At 49.2% G+C, this 21,396-nt stretch overlaps 2 protein-coding genes across 3 annotated transcripts; both read right to left on the bottom strand.

Annotated features, from left to right (window-relative positions):
• Positions 1-48: 48 nt before the first annotated feature.
• IL27RA (interleukin 27 receptor subunit alpha) lies at positions 49-17,049 on the bottom strand. Of its 2 annotated transcripts, XM_024767515.1 has the most exons (14): positions 16,800-17,049; positions 16,404-16,521; positions 12,974-13,131; positions 12,734-12,891; positions 11,071-11,230; positions 10,692-10,765; positions 7,173-7,356; positions 6,889-7,077; positions 4,842-4,943; positions 4,609-4,767; positions 1,645-1,770; positions 1,167-1,260; positions 888-981; positions 49-768 (listed from the first exon to the last, which is right to left on the bottom strand). In XM_024767515.1, the coding sequence occupies exons 1-14, from the start codon at positions 16,897-16,899 to the stop codon at positions 514-516; spliced, it is 1,971 nt and encodes a 656-aa protein (XP_024623283.1). In that variant the 5' UTR covers positions 16,900-17,049; the 3' UTR covers positions 49-513. The 2 variants fall into 2 exon arrangements, with proteins under 2 accessions (XP_024623283.1, XP_024623284.1); XM_024767516.1 differs by lacking the exons at positions 49-768; positions 888-981 and having other exon boundaries at positions 1,184-1,291; positions 16,800-17,043.
• A 709-nt stretch (positions 17,050-17,758) lies between these two features.
• Positions 17,759-19,163, bottom strand: RLN3 (relaxin 3). The gene is given in 3 exon segments (XM_024767517.1): positions 17,759-17,987; positions 18,905-18,956; positions 18,959-19,163. Coding segments are annotated over 3 exon segments (486 nt in total).
• Positions 19,164-21,396: the final 2,233 nt, after the last annotated feature.

Here is a 21,396-nt window from a genome sequence, read left to right as displayed (position 1 = left end):
AATCAGTGAGAGTGTAGATATGGCTGCTGTAACAAAAAGACCTCAAGCTACAGTAGCTATCAAAACAGAAAGAATTTATTTCTCTGGGCACTTCTGATCCATGCGATCACTTGGGAACTCTGGTTCCTTTCCATTTCTTGCTCCACCTTCACCTTGGGTATAGCCAAAGCTGGATCACAGGGCACACCAATGCTCCAGCTCATGGGAAAGGGAAGGGAATGTGGAAGAGCCTCCACGCAGACCCACTGTAGGCCCATGTCACTTCTGCTTATGTTCCACTCATAAGAACTCAGTCCATGGCTGCACCTAGCTGCAAGGGAGGCTGGGAGTGTACCCAGCTACAGTTCTGTTATAGCAGCAGGACAGATTTGGGAAGGCAGCTGCCACTCTGGATTTTATATATTTTTCTTTGCCCCCTCATCCATCCGTATATTCCCTGTAGGGCCAGGCCCTTTTCTGTAGGGGTCCTTCAATCTCAGCTCTTCCTTGGCTGGGTGTCCTCAAGCAAGTGACTCAGCTTCTCTGAGCCTCAGTGTCTTCATCTGTCAAATGAGCACCCCTCTCCCCTCCTGGGGTTGGTTCAGTCCATAACCTGGAACCGGGGGTGTGGCCCAGAAAGCCCAGCTCCTCGGGTGTGGGCAGGAAGTGTTTCTCATATCCAGAGTCCAGTGGGGCTGAGGCCTGGGGGGCCTCCGTAATCGGTACCTGCTCTATCTCCTCCACTTCCAGGATGGGCAAGTCCCCAGGGGGCTGGGCCTGGGGCACCTCCTGGGAAGAGAAGAGGCTGAGATTCCTCCCCTCATACCCGCCAATTCTCACCTACTCCCCACTGTCCGAGGTTTCCCCAATCCCCCAGAGGGCCCTGATAAGCCCAGCTTTCTGCTCACCTTCATGTGGGGCAGGCTGAAATTACTGTTGGCAGGATCAGGAACCTTCTCCCAGACCCAGTGGGGTAGTACCTTGTGCCGCAGGTGGACACACCTGGCAAGCAGGTAAGAGTCAGGGCAGGGAATCCAGGCGGCTGGACACCCATGTCCAGATCGTAGGGTCCAGGAACGTCACAGAGCCCTGAAGCATCATCCCCTTACCACATCTCTCCCCAAGCTCAGCTAACGTCCAGCTGCCCTCCCAACCTGGGCAGAGACCCATGTGTCTGACAGCCTCACCTTCTGGAGGTAGCTAGGCTCACGCCACAGCCCGTCAGGAGCAAACCCCATACGAGAAGGACAACTGGCAGAACTTTCCATTTCAGGGTGTTATCTGGAGGGAGTGGGCAGGGGCAGAAGAACATCTGGACACCAGGGAGGTGGGGAGGGGGTCAGGTAAGGCTCATGGGTGGAGCTGGGAATAGGTAGGGGAGGTGGATAAAAGGGCAGGGCCTATGAATGGGTAGGGGCTAAGGGTGGGGGAAATCTTGGGGTGGGAGTGGGGCTTGTGAAAAGGTCAAGGTCAGGGATGGGGTGAAAGGGTCAGAGACACACATTGCTTGATAATCCACAGCAGTATTTAGCAGAATCAAAATGCATCATCAACATCCTGAAGTCTAAATGTCCACCCCCTGAAGTTCAGTAATGATTATATAACCCCCTCCAATGCCCCTCCCTCCGGGACCCCTCCCATGGCAGTCCTGCCCCAGGCCCATACCTGGTAGGTGAAAGCGGAGGCTTGGACCCGGTGGGCCCTGTCCTGCGATGGTGGACGCGGTCACCCACAGCTCACAGGTACCCCAGTGAAGGTCGGGCAGGGTGATGGTCCGGGTGCTGCCACTCACTGAAGGACACACCCAGAGCGGTTGGGGAGGCAGTCAAGTCCCATCTCAGGACTTTTGCACGTGCCATGCTGTCTGCAACACTCTCCCCCAGACATCCACATGGCTCCTTCCTCATCTCCTTCAGCTCTTTGCTGCAAGGTCACCTTCTCAGTGAGGCCTTCCCTGACCGCCCCCGCCCCGCGAGTAAAATAGCGCCTGCTTCACCACTCATCTTCCTTGCTTTATTCTCTATCCACCACTTATCACCATCTGACACACTGCTTAGACCTTATTTACTTTGTCTATACCTTCATGTCCCCCATTAGAAAGTTAGCTCCACGAGGGCCATATTCCCAGCACCTGGATCAGCGCCTGCACATAAAAAGCACTCAAAAATGATATACAGGGGACTTAACCTGGTGGCGCAGGGGACACGGGTTCAAGCCCTGGTTCAAGCCCTGGTCCGGGAAGATCCCACATGCCGTGGAGCAACTAAGCCCATGCGCCACAACTACTGAGCCTGCACGCCTAGAGCCCACGCTCCGCAACAAGAGAAGCCACCACAATGAGAAGCCTGTGCACCGCAACAAAGAGTAGCTCCCGCTCGCCGCAACTAGAGAAAAGCCCGCGCGCAGCAACAAAGACCCAACGACACCAAAAGATATACAGTTGACCTTTGAACAATGCAGAGGTGAGGGGTGCCGACCCTCCACTCTTTAAAAAATCGAAGTACAGTATAATTTATAGTCCACCCTCCTTATCTGTGGTTCCTCTGTATGCCCAGTTCCACATTTGCAGATTCAACCAAACGCAGATAGTACTGGACTATTTACTATTGAAAAAAGTCATGTATAACTGGACCTGCGCGGTTCAAACCTGTTGTTCAAGGGGCAGCTGTATATTTGAATAAATAAAAGGATGCATGAAAATCATATCCCTCACCTGCACAGAATCCAGTGAAGGGAAATTCACCCCAGACGAGGGGAATACATTTGCATCTCCCGGAATTGGTTTTGTTTACTTTTTAACTGAATTGCCCTTTTTGGTTTTTAAGCCAAGAGAGGAAGCAGCTTTTTGGTTTGTCATAGGATTACAGGAGACATGAATACGGATCAAGATATACTGCCACAGAAAGATGTCCAAGTTAAATCAGGTGAGAAAAAGAAAGTTGCAAACCATCACGTGCATAAGCTTCAGGGGCCTATAACATAGTCCTCTTTTAATTATCGGTACACGTACACATAAATATATATGATTTTTAACCTAATGATATCTATATACTTGTGCAAGGTGCAATCATGGCAAAGTATCTATGTTAAAAAAAAAAAGGCTTTATCGGTTAGAGACAAATGCTGACGTACCAAATTATTTAGGGGTGAAATGATGCCAAAGGCTCTAGAAAAAAAAAGTGGGGGGATGAATTGAAACAAGATTGATAAAATGCAGAAAACCATTGAAACTGGACGGTGGGTACACATCGTTGTGGAGCGCAGGCTCAGCGGCCATGGCTCACGGGCCCAGCCGCTCCGCGGTATGTGGGATCTTCCCGGACCGGGGCACGAACCCGTGTCCCCTGCATCGACAGGTGGACTCTCAACCACTGCGCCACCAGGGAAGCCCTTTTTCCAACTTTTGTTTGTGCTTGAGATTTTCTATAATAAAAAAGTTTAAAATTTTCAAAAAGCACAACTCCTATCTCTATGTTAACGTACACATGGCAAAATATGGAAGCTGCATTGTCAGTATCAGTGAAATGACGAGAATGACGATATACTTGAGTATACGTCAATGTGTCAGTTTTTAGAAAAAGAACAGATAACTTTGGTAATTAGAAAAAAAGGGTATTTTGAATTTTATTATTGTTCTGCTCTTTCTTTTTATTGTATCTATATGAGATGATGGATGTTAACTAAACTTATGGGAATCATTTCACAATATTCGTAAGCCAAACCGTTACACTGTATACCTTAAACTTACACGGTGATGCTGTCAATTACATCTCAATAAAACTGGAGTGGAAAGGGTAAAAAAGGTATTTTAAAAAGGAATTTGTGCTCAGAGTAAAAATTTGGCCTACACCCAAATGTATGAAAAAGAAATAAAAGTCATCTTTAGGGACTTCCCTGGTAGTCCAGTGGCTAAGACCCAATGCAGGGGACCTGGGTTCAATTCCTGGTCAGGGAACTAGATCCCACATGCCACAACTAAGACCCGACGGAGCCAAATAAATAAATTTTAAAAATCATATGTAGGGCTTCCCTGGTGGCGCAGTGGTTGAGAGTCCGCCTGCCGATGCAGGGGACACGGGTTCGTGCCCCGGTCCGGGAAGATCCCACATGCCACGGAGCGGCTGGGCCCGTGAGCCATGGCCGCTGAGCCTGCGCGTCCGGAGCCTGTGCTCCGCAACGGGAGAGGCCACAACAGTGAGAGGCCCGCGTACCGCAAAAAAAAAAAAAAAAAAAAAAAAATCATACGTAATCCTACAGTCCCTATTGACATCGTGGGGGAATTTCTTTTCATATTTGTGCCTCTGCTTCACTCAGTGCTGGGTTTATTTTACAAAAATGGAACCCCACAAAGTTTTACAATCCTTTTATCTTTTTCACTTAATAAAATATGACAGGCATCTTTCAATGTCAATAAATATAGATTGGAGTCTCCATTTTTAATAGCCAAATGACAGTCTATTACATTGATAGCCACCGGGGTTATTATCCACTAGGGAACCCATGATAGTGTGTGTTCTCCCAGGGGCTGAGAGGGAGCCAAAGGGGCCCATCTGGGGGTAAGGGGAGGGGTAGGCTGATGGGTGGGTCTTGTGGGGGCTGGGAACAGGGGCAGGCGGCAGTGGGGCTCACCATTCATGCAGACAGAAGGCCTGGTCCCACTCTGTGCACACAGGGTATAGTGGGTGAGATGGCCCCGAAGTTGGTGCCTTGGGACCTCTCCCCACGCTACAGCAGGGGTCCCTGGGGGGCTATCCTGGAGTCGCCAAAGCACTGGCCCTGCCAGGGGTACTGGTGAGAGAAAGTCAGCGGGTCAAGTTCTGTCAGGGTTCCAGGACCCTCCATCCTCCAGCCCCACCACTTACCTAGTTCCTCTCTGAACTTCCAGACTGAGGGGGCAGGGGCCAAGCCCCAAGGAGAGACTGCTGTCACCGTGATTTGGTAGGGCACCCCTCCTTCGAAATCCCCTGAGTGGGGGAGGAGCAAAGACCAGTTAGAGTTGGCTCCCCTCCCCGACTCATTTCTTATTTTGTAGGAATCTTCATTCGTGTCCCCAGAAGGACACCTTGATATAAGACTTTGAATAAATGTAACTGATCTGGGAGGCAACCCCAGAAAACACCAATAGGGCGGTGGGGAAGTGAAGCAGGGAAGGAGAATCACCCAGTAAATATGTGTTAGAGAACAAGTTCCCAACATGGCCAACCAAGGCTCAGTCCTGCTGGTGAACTCTGTGTGGCAGCAGAGAGCACAATCCTGAGCACCGTCCCACCCGAGGAGGGTGGGAGCTGGGGTATTTATCCATCAACCATTATCAGTCATTGGTAGAGGGCCGCATCTGAGGGGCTTTGATTCCCCGGCACTTCCAGCTGTCCAGGCAGGCAAAATGCTTCAGATCAGAAAAAGCCCTCAGGCCAGGAATGCAGGTGCCAGAGGCTGGGAGATAGTCAAATGCTGGACTATGAGTGCGGCCCTGACACCGCCCATCACAGTTAAGTAAGGCTCCTGAAATCCCTTCTCAAAACCTAACGCTATTAAAAAAAAAAAAAAAAAAAAAAAAAAAACCTAATGCTGCCATATGGGCTTCCCCAACTGGGAATTTTCCAGAATTGGGGCTCCTCTTCTTTTGTCCATATATACTTATGGGTCTTCGGACTCTGTGCTAAATCTCTCGCTCAATGCCTTCCCATGCTCTCCCAAGTTCTTTACACCAAGGACAGACTCCCCAGTGTTAAATCTCCGCCTAGAACTTATTGCTAGACCTGAGACTTGAGTATCTGATAGTCCCATGGACAATTCCACTTGGATGAGCATATGAGGTGCAACATATCCAAACGGGTCCCCAAAATTCTGCTCTAAGACTCCCCAACAAGAATCTGCCTGCTTCTCTCCCTTCCTTGGTCCCCACCTGGTCCAGTTCCCACCATGTCCCACCTGGACATACACAGTCCCTTCTCCTGGGTCTCTTACCTCCAACCCTTGCCCTCCCAGTCTGTTCCTCCCACAGCAGCCAGGGGGCGCCTGTAAGCACCTGAGTCAGGACACATCCTTCCTCTGCACAGAACCCTCTGTGGCTCCCACCTGACACCTGACTCAGAGAAAAAGCCAAAGTTCTCCCCATGACCCACAAGGCTTTGCACACTCTGCCCCATCACCTCCCCGCCCTCACCTCCTCCCACTTTCCCCCTTGCTCATTCCACTCCAGCCACACTGGCCTCCTCACTGCTGCTCTAACACATCAGGCACAATCCTGCCCCAGGGCCTTTGCACTGTTTGTTCCCTCTTGCTTTTCCCTTAGACATCCTCATGGCTCTCTGTCTCGCCTCCTTCAGGTCTTAGTTCAAATGGCACTTTCCCAGAGAGACCTTTTCTACCTTTTTTTTCTGACGTAGCTATCCTCCCTCCTCTCCCTTACCCTGATTTACTTTGCCCCAATTACATTACAGATGCACTTGTTTTTTGTTTCATTGGGTGCCTGCCCTACAAGATGAGGATGGAGATGTTGGTGGGGATGAGGGTGGGGATGCTGCTGAGAGGAGAGTAGGGTGATGGTTCAGGGTTTAGCTTCAGGAGCCTGACTATGTGGTTCAAATCCTGGTTCTACTACATACTTGCTGTATGGCCTCAGGTGAGTTGCTTAACCTCTCTGGGCCTTTTTCTTTATCTGTATGATAATAGCAGAAACCTACTTTATAAGGAAGTTTGAATGATTTAATGCTTATGGTAAATGCCAATACACATCAGCGGCCATCACTGTGTACCAGTGTCTCGAACATGCCCTGGCACACAGTAGGTAGTCAATGAATATTTCTTGCATGAATTAATGATACTTTAACACTCTCTTCTGCAAATCCAGCCATCAGTCCGCTCTCCAACAGCTGAAATGGGAACCCAGGTGTCCTGGGGCCTCACCTGGCAACACAGCACTGAGGTTTCCAGGAGGAAGCCAGACCCAGTTGAGATGCTCCAGGGGGTCACCGTCTCGAGCCCAGTCCACCACATGCTCCTGCGGCCCCCCGGACCCCTGTTGCCAAGTCACCAGCAGATCCGAGCTTACAGGGATGATGCTGACCACCACACCACGAGGGGCAAAGCCTGGACCTAGAGGATAAGGAGGAGAAAGCTCAGCTGTCCACTCGGGAAGTCCCCTCTTGCACCTCCAGGGCATTGCTCAGAGGAAGCTTACAGCCTCTTACCCAAGCAGGCCAAAGAGAGGTTGGTAGGAGGCTCCCAGCTTGTGGCGTTGATGGCGGACACCCCAGCCCACTCCGCTTGAGTGGGGATGGAGATGTTGCAACATGAGGTCTCCTCCTGGATCACCTCCTGATCTTTAATCTGGAACCAGACTCTGTAGCTCACCTGCACGCAGTGCCCCGAGGCCTGAGGGATGAGGACAAGAAGTGGTTAATATCTCCCATTTACCGGGCACGTACTGTGCTTCTCAGTGAGGTCACCTGACGAACCAGTCTGTGAAATATTTTTGTTTCACTCTAAGATGAAGAAACCAAGTCTCAAGAGTGGCTCAGTGGCAGAGGTGGAATTAGAATACAGCTCCTGGGCCAGAACTAGGGTGAGGTGAGTGAGGCGCTCACCTCGGCGGCAAAACAAGAGGATACCAAAAATCCAATCAAGATGAATTATATTTTAATGCAAAATTTAAAAAAATTATTTTTTATTTTTCAGTATAGTTGTAGTTGAAGGACAGTTGTATTACAATGTTGTGTTAATTACTGCTGTACAGCAAAGTGAGTCAGTTATACATATGTATACATTCTTTTTCATATTCTTTTCCATTATGGTTTATCCAGGGTATTGAATATAGTTCCCTGTGCTATACAGTAGGACCCTGTTGTACGCAATATTTTAATCAATCAAATTTAATGCAGGGATTTTCCTGGCGGTCCAGTGGTTAAGTCTCTGCGCTTCCAATGCAGGGGGCGTGGGTTTGATCCCTGGTCGGGGAACTAAGATCCCACATGAGGCTCGGCGTGGTCAAAAAAAATTTTTTTTATTAAAAAAAATTAATGCAAAAAAGAAAAACCATGACAAACAAATTATCAAGATTTTAACTAGGACTTCCCTGGTGGCACAGTGGTTAAGAATCCGCCTGCCAATGCAGGGGACACGGGTTCAAGCCCTGGTCCGGGAAGATCCCACATGCCACGGAGCAACTAAGCCCGTGCGCCACAACTACTGAGCCTGCGCTCTAGAGCCTGCGACCCAGAACTACCGAGCCTGTGTGCCACAACTACTGAAGCCCGCGCGCCTAGAGCCCATGCTCTGCAACAAGAGGAGCCACTGCAATGAGAAGCCCGCGCACCGCCAACAAAGAGTAGTCCCTGCTCGTCGCAACTAGAGAAAGCCCGCGCGCAGCAACGAAGACCCAATGCAGCCAAAAATATAAATAAAATAAATAAATAATAAATAAATAAATAAATAAAGATTTTAACTAAAGACAGGCAGGATCTGACCATGCACTTACATGACCCTGTCTTCCCTCACCTTACCTTAGTCTGTCTTGTGCAGTTCTCAGGGACTGCAAAATTCCCACTGTTGTATAGAGGAATAATTATGCATAGCAAAGAGGATAGTACCCTCCAGAGTGCTTTGGGGAAACTTGTGAGAATATTTGGTTGCCTCAATGATTGGTATTTGATGGGCAAGAGCCAGGGACACTACCCTCTCCTAGAAATAAAAAAATTGTCCCACGTCCCTTGTGACTTTTGAAGGTCATCCCAACTGGAAGCTTCTGTAGATGAAAAACCCTGTCTAATAATTTTAACCGATCCTAGAACCAAACACATTTTGATGTATAAATACAAAACCTTTTGGGACCTGGTTTTAACATTCACTGAATTTTGAAATATTCTGAACATATGGGGACTTTCTAAGCACTTTTTATTATCTATTTCCAGCACAATCTGTGTTCTGATCAGAGAATTTTTCAATGTGCCCAGCATCACCTCATCCCTTTGAAGTCCTTGGAAACCAGCTCAATAGCCTAGCATGTGGATGATTTTGGTAAATGTCCTGTTTGCATATGGAAAGAACGCATGTTCTGATGTTTCCTCTGTGAGTCCATTAGGTGGTTTGTTATGCATATGTTCAGATTCTCTGGATCTTGACTTGTTTTTCCATCTGCTCGTTATGAAATTACTTAGAGGGCTATGTTAAAATCTCCCACGACGGTTGTGGATTCATAAGTTCTCCTTGTAGTTCTATCAATTTTTACTTTATGTATTTCAAAGCCACGTTATGAGGTACGTAGAGATTTAGTATTCATATCATACTGGTGAACTGAATATTTTGCCATTATGTAGTAGCCTTATTTCCCCTTTATTTTCTACTGAACATTACAATACACTGTATACTGTATGCTATAATACAATACACTGTATTATACACATTTTAAAATATATGTATATATGGGTTATATTAGCTATGTATTTCATTTCAGTATAGTAAGGGGGCATTACAAAGTATGTGTTATAAAGCAGAGGCACGAGGGACGTCCCTGGCGGTCCAGTGGTTAAGACTCTGCACTTCCAATGCAGGGGGCACAGGTCTGATCCCCGGTTGGGGAACTGAGATCCCACATGCTGTGCAGCATGGCAAAAAAAGTAAGAAAAAAAATGAATTAAAAAAATAATAAAAGAGGCACTGAAACTGTGAATTAAGGTTTGAAAGCCAAAGAACCTCAGCTCTGCCACGTAGCTGTTGTTTGGTTTGGGGTAGCCTCTCTATGTCTCATTTTCTCATCTGTAAAGTTAGTTAATGTAAATAAGTGTTGTAGGCGAGGACCTGGCACATAGTAAGAGCTCTGTGAGTATTATGCATGGTTAAAGTTAGTGATATTAGATTGTGTGGCCCAAGAAAGTATGAGCCCTGTTGTTCTGTTTCTTGCCATATTTACTGTGAGCCAGGGCCTTGCAATGTCTGGAACACGGTAGGTGCTCAGCAGATTTGCCTCAGTGAGGACTGTTTCACTCTTGTCTGTCATCTCACAATGCCCTTTAACACTAGCATCAAAGTCCTTAGCGTATTCTGCTATATTTTGTGGAGCTGAGCCTAGTCTTGCTAAATCTTTGCACCTGGTGTCCCCCCTGACTGGAACACTTGTACCCACCTTCACGTCTCAGCTCAGATCTCCTAGATTCAGCCAACGTTGGTGGAGTCTTTCTCTGCACCCAGCACTATGCCAGGACCTCTCTGAGCATCCCCTCCTTGAAGCCCTGAAGCAACCTCAAGAGGGCAGCATAGTAACCTTTGTCTTGTTTGCATCATTGTTTTGGGGGGGTTTTTTGGTTTGGCTTGTTTTTTTGTTTGTTTTCTTGGTTTGTTTGTTTGTTTTTTGCCCCACTGCTCAGCAGGATCTTCGTTCCCAACCAGACACTGAACCCAGGCCCTCGGCAGAGAAAGCCCAGAGTCCTAACCACAGGACCACCAGGGAACTCCCTACAACATTGTTTTTTGGTTTTTCAATATTTATTTATTTGGCTGTGTTGGGTCTTAGTTGCGGCATGCAGGATCTTCATTGCAGCATGTGGGATCTTTAGCTGCAGCGTGTGGGATCTCGTTCCCTGACCAGGGATCAAACCCGGGCCCCCTGCACTGGGAGTGCGGAACCTTAGCCACTGGACCACCAGGGAAGTCCTCTACATCACTGTTATTTGGGGTTTCCCGACATGTGCAGAGACACGGTCCTCACAACTCACCTTCCACAGAAGCAGGGGTTCCTGTCCGCCTGGTGCCCCACAGATGTTCCCTGATATCCACACATCTTTTGGAGCTGGCCAGGATGAAAAAAGGAGAGACCATGTGACTAAGTTCTAGCCAATGAGATATGAGATGAAAGATTCGTGCAACTTTGGGGTTGTGGTCTTAAAGTGCAAGGGCAGGCTCCCCGACTCCTGGGGTCCCACTGCGCTGGAGTTGTCTTCAATTTTTTTTTTGCTGTGTGAGCTTAGGAAAGTTGCTTAACCTCTCTGAGGTTCAGCTTTCCCAACTATAAAATATGACAAATGAGAATGGCATGATTGGCCGGACTTCCAGGAGAGGGACTGAGGGTGTAGGGGTAAGCCCAGAGATCCTCACCAGAGGGTGGTGTCTGGAAGGACAGAATGGGGCTCCACTCGCTCCACAGATCCTCTTCTTCCTCCACGTGACAGCGGCCAGATACCTTATAGCCAGTGGCTAGCTCCAGGTCCTGGATATCAACAGGGGTCAGGGGTATGGATTTCACTTCAGGCTCCAGCTGGGGGAGAGACAGGGGAGAGTGATGAGGCTGAAGACTGAATTGAAAGTACCTGGCCTTATACGTCAATAGGATGACCAATACTGTCCTGCTTTGCCTGGGATCAAGTGGGTTCCTAGGACACAGGGCTTTTGGTTTTAAAATTGGGACAATCCCTGGAAAAAAGAGACAAGTTGATTATCCTCTGTGCCAGGTATAGCAGTAGGTGGTAAATTCTATTATTAATATTATTCTCATTTTACAGATGAGGAAAACTGAGGCCAAGAGCGGGGAAGTGACATACCCAAGGTCACATAGCTGGTGAGTTCTGGAGCTGAGATTCATACCCAGGCAGTTAGACTGTAAAGTCTGCATCTTAGCATTGCTCTGAATTGCATGAATATTCACAGTGACAACAACTCTGCTCTATATTGTAGTGTTTTGCATGAAAAGCTGTAACCGAGACAGTGGGTTATCCCCAATATCCATTCTCCCCTTCTTCCTTCGGAAATAGAACCCTTGAGTATCTGTCAGGAACATGTGTGTCAAGAATAAAGACTACATTTCCCAGTCTCCCTTGCAATCAGGTGAGACCATGTGACTAAGTTCTGGCCAATGAGATATGAGATGAAAAAATACTTGCAACTTTGGTGCTGTGCTCTTAAAGTGCATGGGCAGGCTCCCCAACTCCTGGGGTCCCATTGCACTGGAGTTGTCATCCATTTTTTTTTTGCTGTGTGAACCTGGGAAAGTTGTTTAACCTCTCTGAGGTTCAGCTTCCCCAACTATAAAATAGAGATCTTAAAAGCATCTACTATATAGGGAGGTTGGTACTCATCAAGATAATCCATGCAGATTGCTTAGCTTGGGCCCTGATGCGTGGCAGGTGCTCAGAAATGTGAGCTACTTTTATTACTTTTGAGCGTTTACTGAAAACCAGGCTCTGTTCATCATCTGTAAAATGGGTAGGCATAAAACACATCTACCTCAAAGAGTTCTTGTAAGGATTCAATAGACAGCTTAGAACAGCGTATGGCACACAGTAGATGCTAAGTGTCTGCTGTTAACCTCTTATTTTAAGGTTAACATAAGCTATTTGAGGATTTTTATTCATTCGCAAAAATGTTAGAGGAAGTTTACTGAGTTTCTCAAAAATTCCAAGTGGAAGGAATTCCTTGGAGGCCCAGTGGTTAGGACTCCTTGCTTTCACTACCGAGGGCCCGGGTTCAATCCCTGGTCGAGGAACTAAGATCCCGCAAGCACAACCTCGCGGCGTGGCCAAAAAAAAAAAAAAAAAAAAAAAAATTCCAAGTGGAATTTGGATTGGGACTGCATGGAATTTATAGATTATCTTGGGGGAACATTTTTTAGCTGAACAAGATGCATGTACAGGCCTTCTGTGAGGAATGTGGACAGACTCCAGGGCCAGCTGAGGAATGAGCTCTGAGCTAGGTGTCTGATTTGGGAATGATGTCCCAGGCCCCGCCCAGAGTAGGGTGGGGGAAAAGGGTCCCTGACACTCACCAGCATCCAGGCCATCTCCTGGCATCTTCGGTAGTAGAACTGGCAGACCAAGACCTTATGGGGTGGCCACATAGGAGGGGCCCATTGGACAGTGGCCTCTAGGGGGTCATCCTCTGAGAAGTCCACATCAGGGTACAGTTGGGGGGCATCTGGCTTCACTGAGGAAGAGGAGGTACATTGAGCCAGGGCCTCCAAGACCACCCACCCCACACATAGCAAACCCCCACTCCCGCCTGTTACTTCGGGTTTCGAGGTTCACGAAGACTGGGGGCCAGAGAGGTTGGCCTGCCTTGGCCGCCCAGACAAGGAGTTCGTCAGACGTGGTGAGCTGTTCCCGTGGAATGGTCACCCAGCTCTGCCCAGTGGGCACTGCCACAGTCCAGGTTTTGTTGGAATGGCTGTGAGGAGAGATGTGAGAATCGGGGCAGCATACGGTGGGCTGGGCCCAGAGCCGCAATGATAACATATCTTCTGCCTGGGTTCAAATCCCAGTTCTCCTGCTTCAGAGCTGTGTGACCTTGAGCAAGCAACTTAACTTCTCTGTGCCTCAGCTTCCTCATCTACAAAACGAGGGTGATAAAACTGCCTCCTGAGGGACTTGCCTGGTGGTCCAGTGGCTCAGACTCGGTGCTCCCAATGACCACGGTTCGATCCCCGGTTAGGGAACTAGATCCCGCCTGCCCCAACGAAGATCAGTGTGCCGCAACTAAGACCCGGCACAGCCAAATAAATAAATAAATAAATGTCTTTTTTTAAAAGTGCTTGCTGAAAGGGCTGGATAGGGGAGGGGAACAATGAGATGAGAAATGGACTGCATTTAGAACAGCAAGTGTCAGGGGCACAATACATGTTATAGGAGCGCTGGTTATTCTGTTTACTGAGCACCTATTACATATACGCACGTTTACTTCTATGCAACTGTTCAGTCAGCAAATACATACTTCTGTTGTAGAAGCTGGGAATAGGACTATGACCAAAGCAGGCAAGGATCCGCTATCCGGAGCTGGTGTTCCAGTGGGGGAGGCAAATGAGAAACTCATAAATATATAACTGATGGTGGTATAAGCGATACAGAGAACAATAAAGCAGGGTGAGATGGATTCGGTGTGACGACAGGATGAAGAGTGACGGTGCTATTTTAGGAAAGGTGGTCAGGAAAGCTCTCTGATGAGACATTTGAATAAAGGCCTGAAGGATGTGGTGTGGAACAACCACAGCAATACCTCGGGAAGAGCATTTTAGGAAGAGGGAGCAGCTGGTGCAAAGCTCCTGTGGCCAAACTGTGCCTGGCGTTCTACGAAGAACAGTGAGGAGGAGGCTTGTACTCTGGAGTAGAGTGAGTGAGCGAGAAAGTAGGAGGAGGTGAGGACAGGGAGGTGACAGGCAAATTATACAGGGCCTGATGGGCTGCAGGAAGGATTTCGGCTTTTACCCTGAGTGAGGTGGGAGCCCTGGAGGGCTGTGAGCTGGGGAGGGACATGCCCTGATTCAGAGGTTCACAGGTGCGGGACTTCCCTGGTGGTCCAGTGGTTAAGAATCCGCCTGCCGATGCAGGGGACAGGGGTTCCAGGCCTGGTCCGTTAAGATCCCACATGCCCCGCAGAGCAACTAAGCCCGCGAGCCACAAATACTGAGCCTGTGTGCCACAACTACTGAATACTGCACGCCTAGAGCCTGTGCTCCGCAACAAGAGAAGCCACTGCGACGAGAAGCCCATGCACCGCAAAGAAGAGCAGCCCCCAATCGCCACAACTAGAGAAAGCCCGCGCACAGCAATGAAGACCCAATGCAGCCAAAAATAAAATAAATTAAAAAAAAAAAAAAAAAGACTCCGTGCTCCCAATTCAGGGGGCCCGGGTTCGATCCCTGGTCAGGGAACTAGATCCCGCATGCCGCAACTAAGATCCCACATGCTGCAACTAAAACCCAGAACAGCCAAATAAATAAATAAAGAAATATTTTTAAAAAATAAAACAGAAGTTCACAGGTGTCCTCTGGATGCTTTGGTGGAGAACAGACTGTGGGGCTAAAGGTGGAAACTGAGTCCAGGGAGGAGGTGACCGCACGGTCCAGGTCAGCGATGATGGGAACTGGACTATGGTGGGTGCTGAGGAAGTGAGGAGTGCCAGATTCTGGATAATGTAGAAGGTAGAGCTGGCAAGGCCTGCTGTGGGTGACAGAGAGAGAGAGAGGAGTTGAGGACATCCCAAAGGGTTGGATTTCAAAGGTTCAAATCAAGGCCTTCAGAAAAAAACAACAAAAACACATGCGTTATGTTATGTTGCTGGTAGGAACATAAAACGGCGTAGCTGTTGCGGAAAACAGTTAGGTGGTTCCTCAAAAAGTTAAACACAGAACTGCCATATGACCCAGCCATTTTACTCCTAGGCATATACCCCAAAGAACAGAAAACAGGACTCAAAAACGTGTACACATTATGTTCAAAGCAGTGCTAGTCACGATCGCCCAATTGCAATTGCCCAATGGTGGAAACAACCCAAATGTCCATCAACAGATGAGTGGATGAACATAGTATATCCGTCCAGTGGAATATTGTTCAGCCACAAAAAGGAACGAAGTTCTGATTCGCTACGACATACATGAACCTGAAAAACATGCTAAGTGAAAGAAGCCAGATACAAAAGACCACATGCCACATGATCCCATTTATGTGAAATGTCCAGAACAGGCAAATTCAGAGACAGAAAGTAGATCAGTAGTTGCCAGGGAATAGGAAGTGACTGCTGTTGGGGATGGAACTTCGTTTTGGGGTGATGGGCATGTTTCGGAACTAGATAGAGGCACTGGTGGCACGACATTGCAAACGTACTCAATGCCACTGAACCGTTCACTTGCAAATGGTTAATTTCATGTTATGTGAATTTCACCTCGTTAAAAAAAAAAGCGGAAGACCTTCTCTTACTCCCTCATCCTCTACCAATTTAAAACCCTAGCCCCCGCCCCCCTTCTGGACATGGGTGGTGGTGATGGTTGCATAACAACGTGACTGTACTTAATTCCACTGAACTGTACACTTAAAAAAGGCTGAGAAAAAAAGCTGGTAAATTTTATGTGTATTTTACCATCGTTTAAAAAAAAAAGACCAGCCTCCCATCCCAGTTCCCATCTTCAAATGTTCCTTTCCCTCTCCTCTCACTTAGCCAAATTTGAAATGAATTTGTGTTTCCAGGTGTGATTCATTGTGAAGCAACATCAGTCACCCCCTCAGAATGTGGGCTCCACAAGGCTTTCTGTGTCTCTTTCACTGCTGCATCCCTGGCACCAGACCAAATGATCTTTTCATATGCTCAGAGAGGTTTAGCTATTTGCCTAAGGTCACACAGCAATAAAAAACAGCTTCTAATCATTAAGCATTTTCTTTCCCAAGTGCCTAACTCATTGAATTCTCAGAACCAGCCTTGAGAGGCAGGTTCCATTATTATCACTACTTGATAGAGGAAGAAACAGAGGCTCAGAGAGGGAAAGTGACTGGTCCAGGGTAACACAGCAAGGACATGAGGGAACCTGGAAGTTAAGGGCTTGAGAGTGGGGCAGGGCTGGGGGATGCGGGTGGGCAGGACTAATGGGTCCTCTCAACCTGAGAAGTCTAGAACCTGAGTGGTCACGCTTCCAAAGCTTCTGTTTCCCCAAATCACTCCATTGTACTCACTACTTCTGGCTCTGGAGGTACAGCGTGGAAGGGGCTCCCAGGTCCCCAAGAGGCTCCCATGAGCAGTTCAAGTCGCCCAAGGGTCCGAATCCATAGCACTGCAATGGCCCAGGGCTGCCTGGAGAGGGAGGAGGGAGGGTCCGAGGGAAGGGGGTCAATTCCCCAAGCCGCCCTCACACCCCAGAACTTGAACTCCCCCCACCCCTTACGGAAGTGATCAGCAGGAAGGGGGCGTTGGGCACCGCTCCCCTTTTTTCGGTCCCTGTCCCGGGGGGGAGCAGAGTGGCATCCGGCCCTTTGTCATTCATTCCACAAACTTGCGGTTCACCCTGGAGGACGTGCGTTTCCGCGGAGCGCGGCGGCAGAGCGCCGACACGAGTTCGCTCCGTAACTCACCCTGGGGCCGAGTCCTGCAGAATAGCAGCATCAACAGAGGCAGCAAAACCAGCTTCGGCCGCCGCCGCGGCGGGAAGGGAGCGACCCGGGTTCCCCGCATGGCGTCCCCGCGCCCCCAGTCCGGCCCGGCCCTGCCCGGCCCAGCGCTGCAGCGCCGCCCGATTATCTCTCGGGGTCCAGAGCCCGAACAGCAAAGGGAAGCGGAGCCGCCCCTCCCAGCCGCCTCCGCACCTTGCGCTTCGGCTTCCCGCCCCTTCGCTGCACCGGAAAGTCCCTCGCGGGGGCTGAGGAGGGGTAGTAGGGGGTGGGCGGCGCTGAGGCGTGGCCGAGCTCCGCAGACACCTGCCCCTCCTCTCCCCCAACAGGCTGCCGAGTCCTTTGGAACTTTTTATCTTTGGGGTTGGAGAAGGTTCTGATCCGCTCTCCCCACTGAGCTTCCCACCCCAGGATATGAAGGGAACCCAGGGGTCCCTCCACCAACCCTGGGGTCCGCAGCTTTAGAACCCCCAGCAGGCGAGGTCGGAGGAAGAGGGGCTGGCAGACAGGGGGACGGGAGCGGGCAAAGGCTGGAATGGGGTGGTGGTATAATTGGGGCTGGCAAGGGGACAGTGGCCACAGTTGGGACAGGAGAGAGTCACAGTTTGGGTAAGGGTCTCGGTGTGGCCAGTTTGGGTAGAGTAGGGGCATCCTTTGCAGTGGGAGACGGTATAGGACAGGAAAGGCGTGATATGGGCTGCGGAGAGGTCAGGGTCCCCATTTGGCCAGGTAGGGGCACAGCTTGCTCAGGGTCAGGATTGGGTGGGGGGGACGCTGTCCAAGTCCACAGTGCCTGACCTCTGAGACTTGCTGATGAATGAATGCATGAGGGGCCAGAAACAGGTGCCCAGCTGGATACCGGTTAGGTGGATGGCAGGGCTGGGGCGTTCACCCTGGTGCTGCCTGGCTGCCCAGTTGCCCTTCTAGCAGAGGCTGCTGATTTCACTCTCGCCACACCCGCATTTGCAGCAGTTGCTGGAGAGGCCAGCCAGGACATTGCGGCTGCCCCGCAGAGCCCCTGGGGTGCCCTGCCAGCCCGGTCAGCCTCTATAGAAGGCCTGGAGGGACTTGGTCAGGGCCAGCCACTCGCTGGAGGCCACTGCCTCATCCAGCTCGCCGTCTGCATCGGAATCTGCGTCTGGGAAGGCATCCCTTGCAAAAGATGAAAAGAGTTAGTGCTTGGGACTCTGTCAAACCCAGAGTCCAGGCTCCTGGCTGGTCCAGCTACTTCTCTGTTCTTGTGACTCAGCCTCCTGTGTAAAGATTTTGATTCCATTCAAGCCTGGGTTCCCGCTTTGATGGGCAGCTTACTCAACCTCATTGAGCTTGACTTTCCTCTTCTGTCGTATCTTTTCCCCTACTATTTACTCACTGAGGACCTGATGGTTAAGAACATGTGTTTGGGAGCTGAACTGACTGAGCACCAGTCCCATTATCATCTCTCAGCTTCCGTTTCCTTGTCGGCAAAACGGGGATAATAACTCCTACCTTCCAGGGTTTTATACAGAGTAGATGATTCAATTAATACCCATTAAAAAAAAAAAAAAAAACTTAGCATAGTGTCTGGCACATGGTAGGCACTCAACTTTGTCCTGATCTGTTTTCACTGAATTTTGCCGCTTAACAAACCTGCAAGGTACGGGGGCTGTGCCTCCCTTTTGCAGATAAAGAGGATCAGGGGAGGAAAGCAACTTGGTAGGAGGGTCACCTACTAGGTGGCAAGTCTAGCCTTGTACTCACCACACCCCTCACACTCCCTTCTCTGAAGGCTTGGAAAGCACTTTAGTTTCGGCTTCTGAAAGGCACTTCCCAGTGTTGTGCAAAGAGCAGCCTTGCCTAATGCAGGGCACAGGGCTCCCAAGTAGCAGCAGACTTTTAGCTGGTGTGGATGGCTTGCTGCCCCTCCCCCATCCGGCTCCCCCAGCCTTGACACAGCTTTGAGGGCCTGGCCCATCTCCCCAGCTGCATGTGGTGGAGGAGGGACTCTCCTGCCCCAGCCCCTCATCTCACCTCTGTCCCTGGCTCCTTGGACCCATCTTGTGTCCTGTCAACGCCCCTAACACACACACAGCACCTCCCCAGCCTCACCCATAGCTTCACAGGCCAGGATGTCTGACCTCTCCACCAGGAGCCCCCACAGGTGAAGATGAATTCACAGCCGCAAAGCTTCCCTCCGTAGGGTGCCGCCTGGGCCTCGGTCCACAGCTCCCCAGCCAGCACCCCCATGGCCAGCAGCAGCAGCAGAGGACGTTTGGCCATGCTGGACAGGACTGCCTGAGATGTGAGAGGTGGCACAGCAAGGCAGCTCCTGGCCCCCCATTTATACATCTTAGCTCCCCCCTCTTGTCATGCCTGTCATGGGGGAGCGAAGTGACCTCCTTTATCTCCACTAGCAGAGAGGAGGCAGGCACGTGGCCCCCTCCACCCCTCCAGCACTGACCTTTCCCGTTTCCCAGACCAAGCGATAACCTTTCACCAGGGATGGGGTGATGTGGTCCAGCTCACTGTCATCTTCAACAGAGAGAGGTGAGAAGGCCTCCACTTAGCAGAGACCAGGAACCCAGACCCCCACCAGACCGGGAGAGAGGGCACAGCCAGCCCCCCATCACCACCATACTGCTAGGGTCCCAGGCCTTCTCCATAATAACAAGAATAATGAGTGCTTACACAGTATGCACTGTGGGGCCAGGCACTGCTCTAAATATGTATATTTGTTTAATTGATTTAATCCTCCCAACAGCCTATGATAATAGTTCTCATTTGAGCAAGCCTCAGAATCTCCTGGAGGGCTTGTTAAAACACACATCACTGGGCCCTATGTGCAGAGTGTCTGAAAATCTGCATTGGCAACAAATTTCCAGGCCATGCTAATGCTGCTGGTCCAGAAACCACACTTTTTTTTTTTTTTAACTTTTTATTTTATATTGGAGTATAGCCAATTCATAATGTTGTGATAGTTTCAGGTGCACAGCAAAGGGCCTCAGCTATACATACACATGTATCCATTCTCCCCCAAACTCCCCTCCCATCCAGGCTGCCACATAACATTGAGCAGAGTTCCCTGTGCTCTACAGTAGGTCCTTGTTCAGAAACCACACCTTTAAGAGCCACTGGACTATGAGACTGTCTCCAGGTTACAGGTGAGGATACAGAAGAGTGACCTAAGGTGCCCAAGATCAGCTAGTAAGTGGAGGTGGGAGTTGGGGTTCAAACAGAGCCTCTGGTTCCAGAGCTCAAGCTCTGGAAGGGAAAGAAATTTTTTTAAAATTTTTATTGGAATATAGTTGATTTACAATGTTGTGTTAGTTTCAGGTGCACAGCAAAGTGAATCAGTTATACATACACATATATCCACTGTTTTTTTTAGATTCTTTTCCCATATAGGCCATTACAGAGTACTGAGTAGAGTTCCCTGTTCTATACAGTAGGTTCTTATTAGTTATCTATTTTATTTACAGTAGTGTGTGTATGTCAGTCCCAATCTCCAAATGCATCCCTCCCCCTAGGGAAAATTTTTAAGGATTAAAAAAAAATGTTGGGACTACCCTGGTGGTGCAGTGGTTAGGAATCTGCCTGCCAATGCAGGGGACACGGGTTCGAGCCCTGGTCCGGGAAGATTCCACATGCCACAGAGCAACTAAGCTCATGCACCACAACTACTGAGCCCGCGCACCTAGAGCCCACGCTCCCCAACAAGAGAAGCCACTGCAATAAGGCCGCGAACCGCAACGAAGAGTAGCCCCTGCTCGCCGCAACTAGAGAAAGCCTGCGTGCAGCAACAGACCCAATGCAGCCAAAAATAAATAAGTAAATTTATTTTTTTAAAAATTGTTATGGGGGGGCTTCCCTGGTGGCGCAGTGGTTGAGAGTCCGCCTGCCGATGCAGGGGGCACGGGTTCGTGCCCCGATCCGGGAAGATCCCACATGCCGCGGAGCGGCTGGGACCATGAGCCATGGCCACTGAGCCTGCGCGTCCGGAGCCTGTGCTCCGCAACAGGAGAGGCCACAACAGTGAGAGGCCCGCGTACCGCAAAAAAAAATTAAAAAAATAAAAAAAATAAAAAAAATAAAAAAAATTGTTATGGGAACAGAGTTTCAGTTTCGCAGATGAAAAGGGTTGTAGAGATGGATGGTAGTGATGGTTGCACGACCATGTGAATGTACTTTATGTCGTTGAACTGGACACTTAAAATGGTTAAGATGGTACATTTCATGTTATGTGTATGTTACCATAATTTTAAATATAATTTTTAAACGTTTCACTAATATCATATACAGAGAGGAACTGTCGTGTGCTGGGCAATGTTTAACAGTGGGCTTTCCGGATACAAATGAACTTATTTACAAAACAGAAATAGACCCACAGACAGAAGACAAACTTATCATTACCAAAGGGGAAAGGGGTGGGGGAGGGATAAATTAGGAGGTTGGGATTAACATATACACACTACTATATATAAAATAGATAACCAACAAGGACCTACTGTATGGCACAGGGAACTATACTCAATATTTTGTAATAACCTATAAGGGAAAAAATCTGAAAAAGAATATATATATG

The sequence above is a fragment of the Neophocaena asiaeorientalis genome, unplaced genomic scaffold (assembly GCF_003031525.2).
Source record: "Neophocaena asiaeorientalis asiaeorientalis breed wild unplaced genomic scaffold, Neophocaena_asiaeorientalis_V1.1 scaffold87, whole genome shotgun sequence".
NCBI classification, from domain to species: Eukaryota; Metazoa; Chordata; class Mammalia; order Artiodactyla; family Phocoenidae; genus Neophocaena; species Neophocaena asiaeorientalis.
The sequence above is the reverse complement of the archived record's forward strand: the minus strand, read 5'-3'. Positions and strand labels throughout refer to the sequence as shown.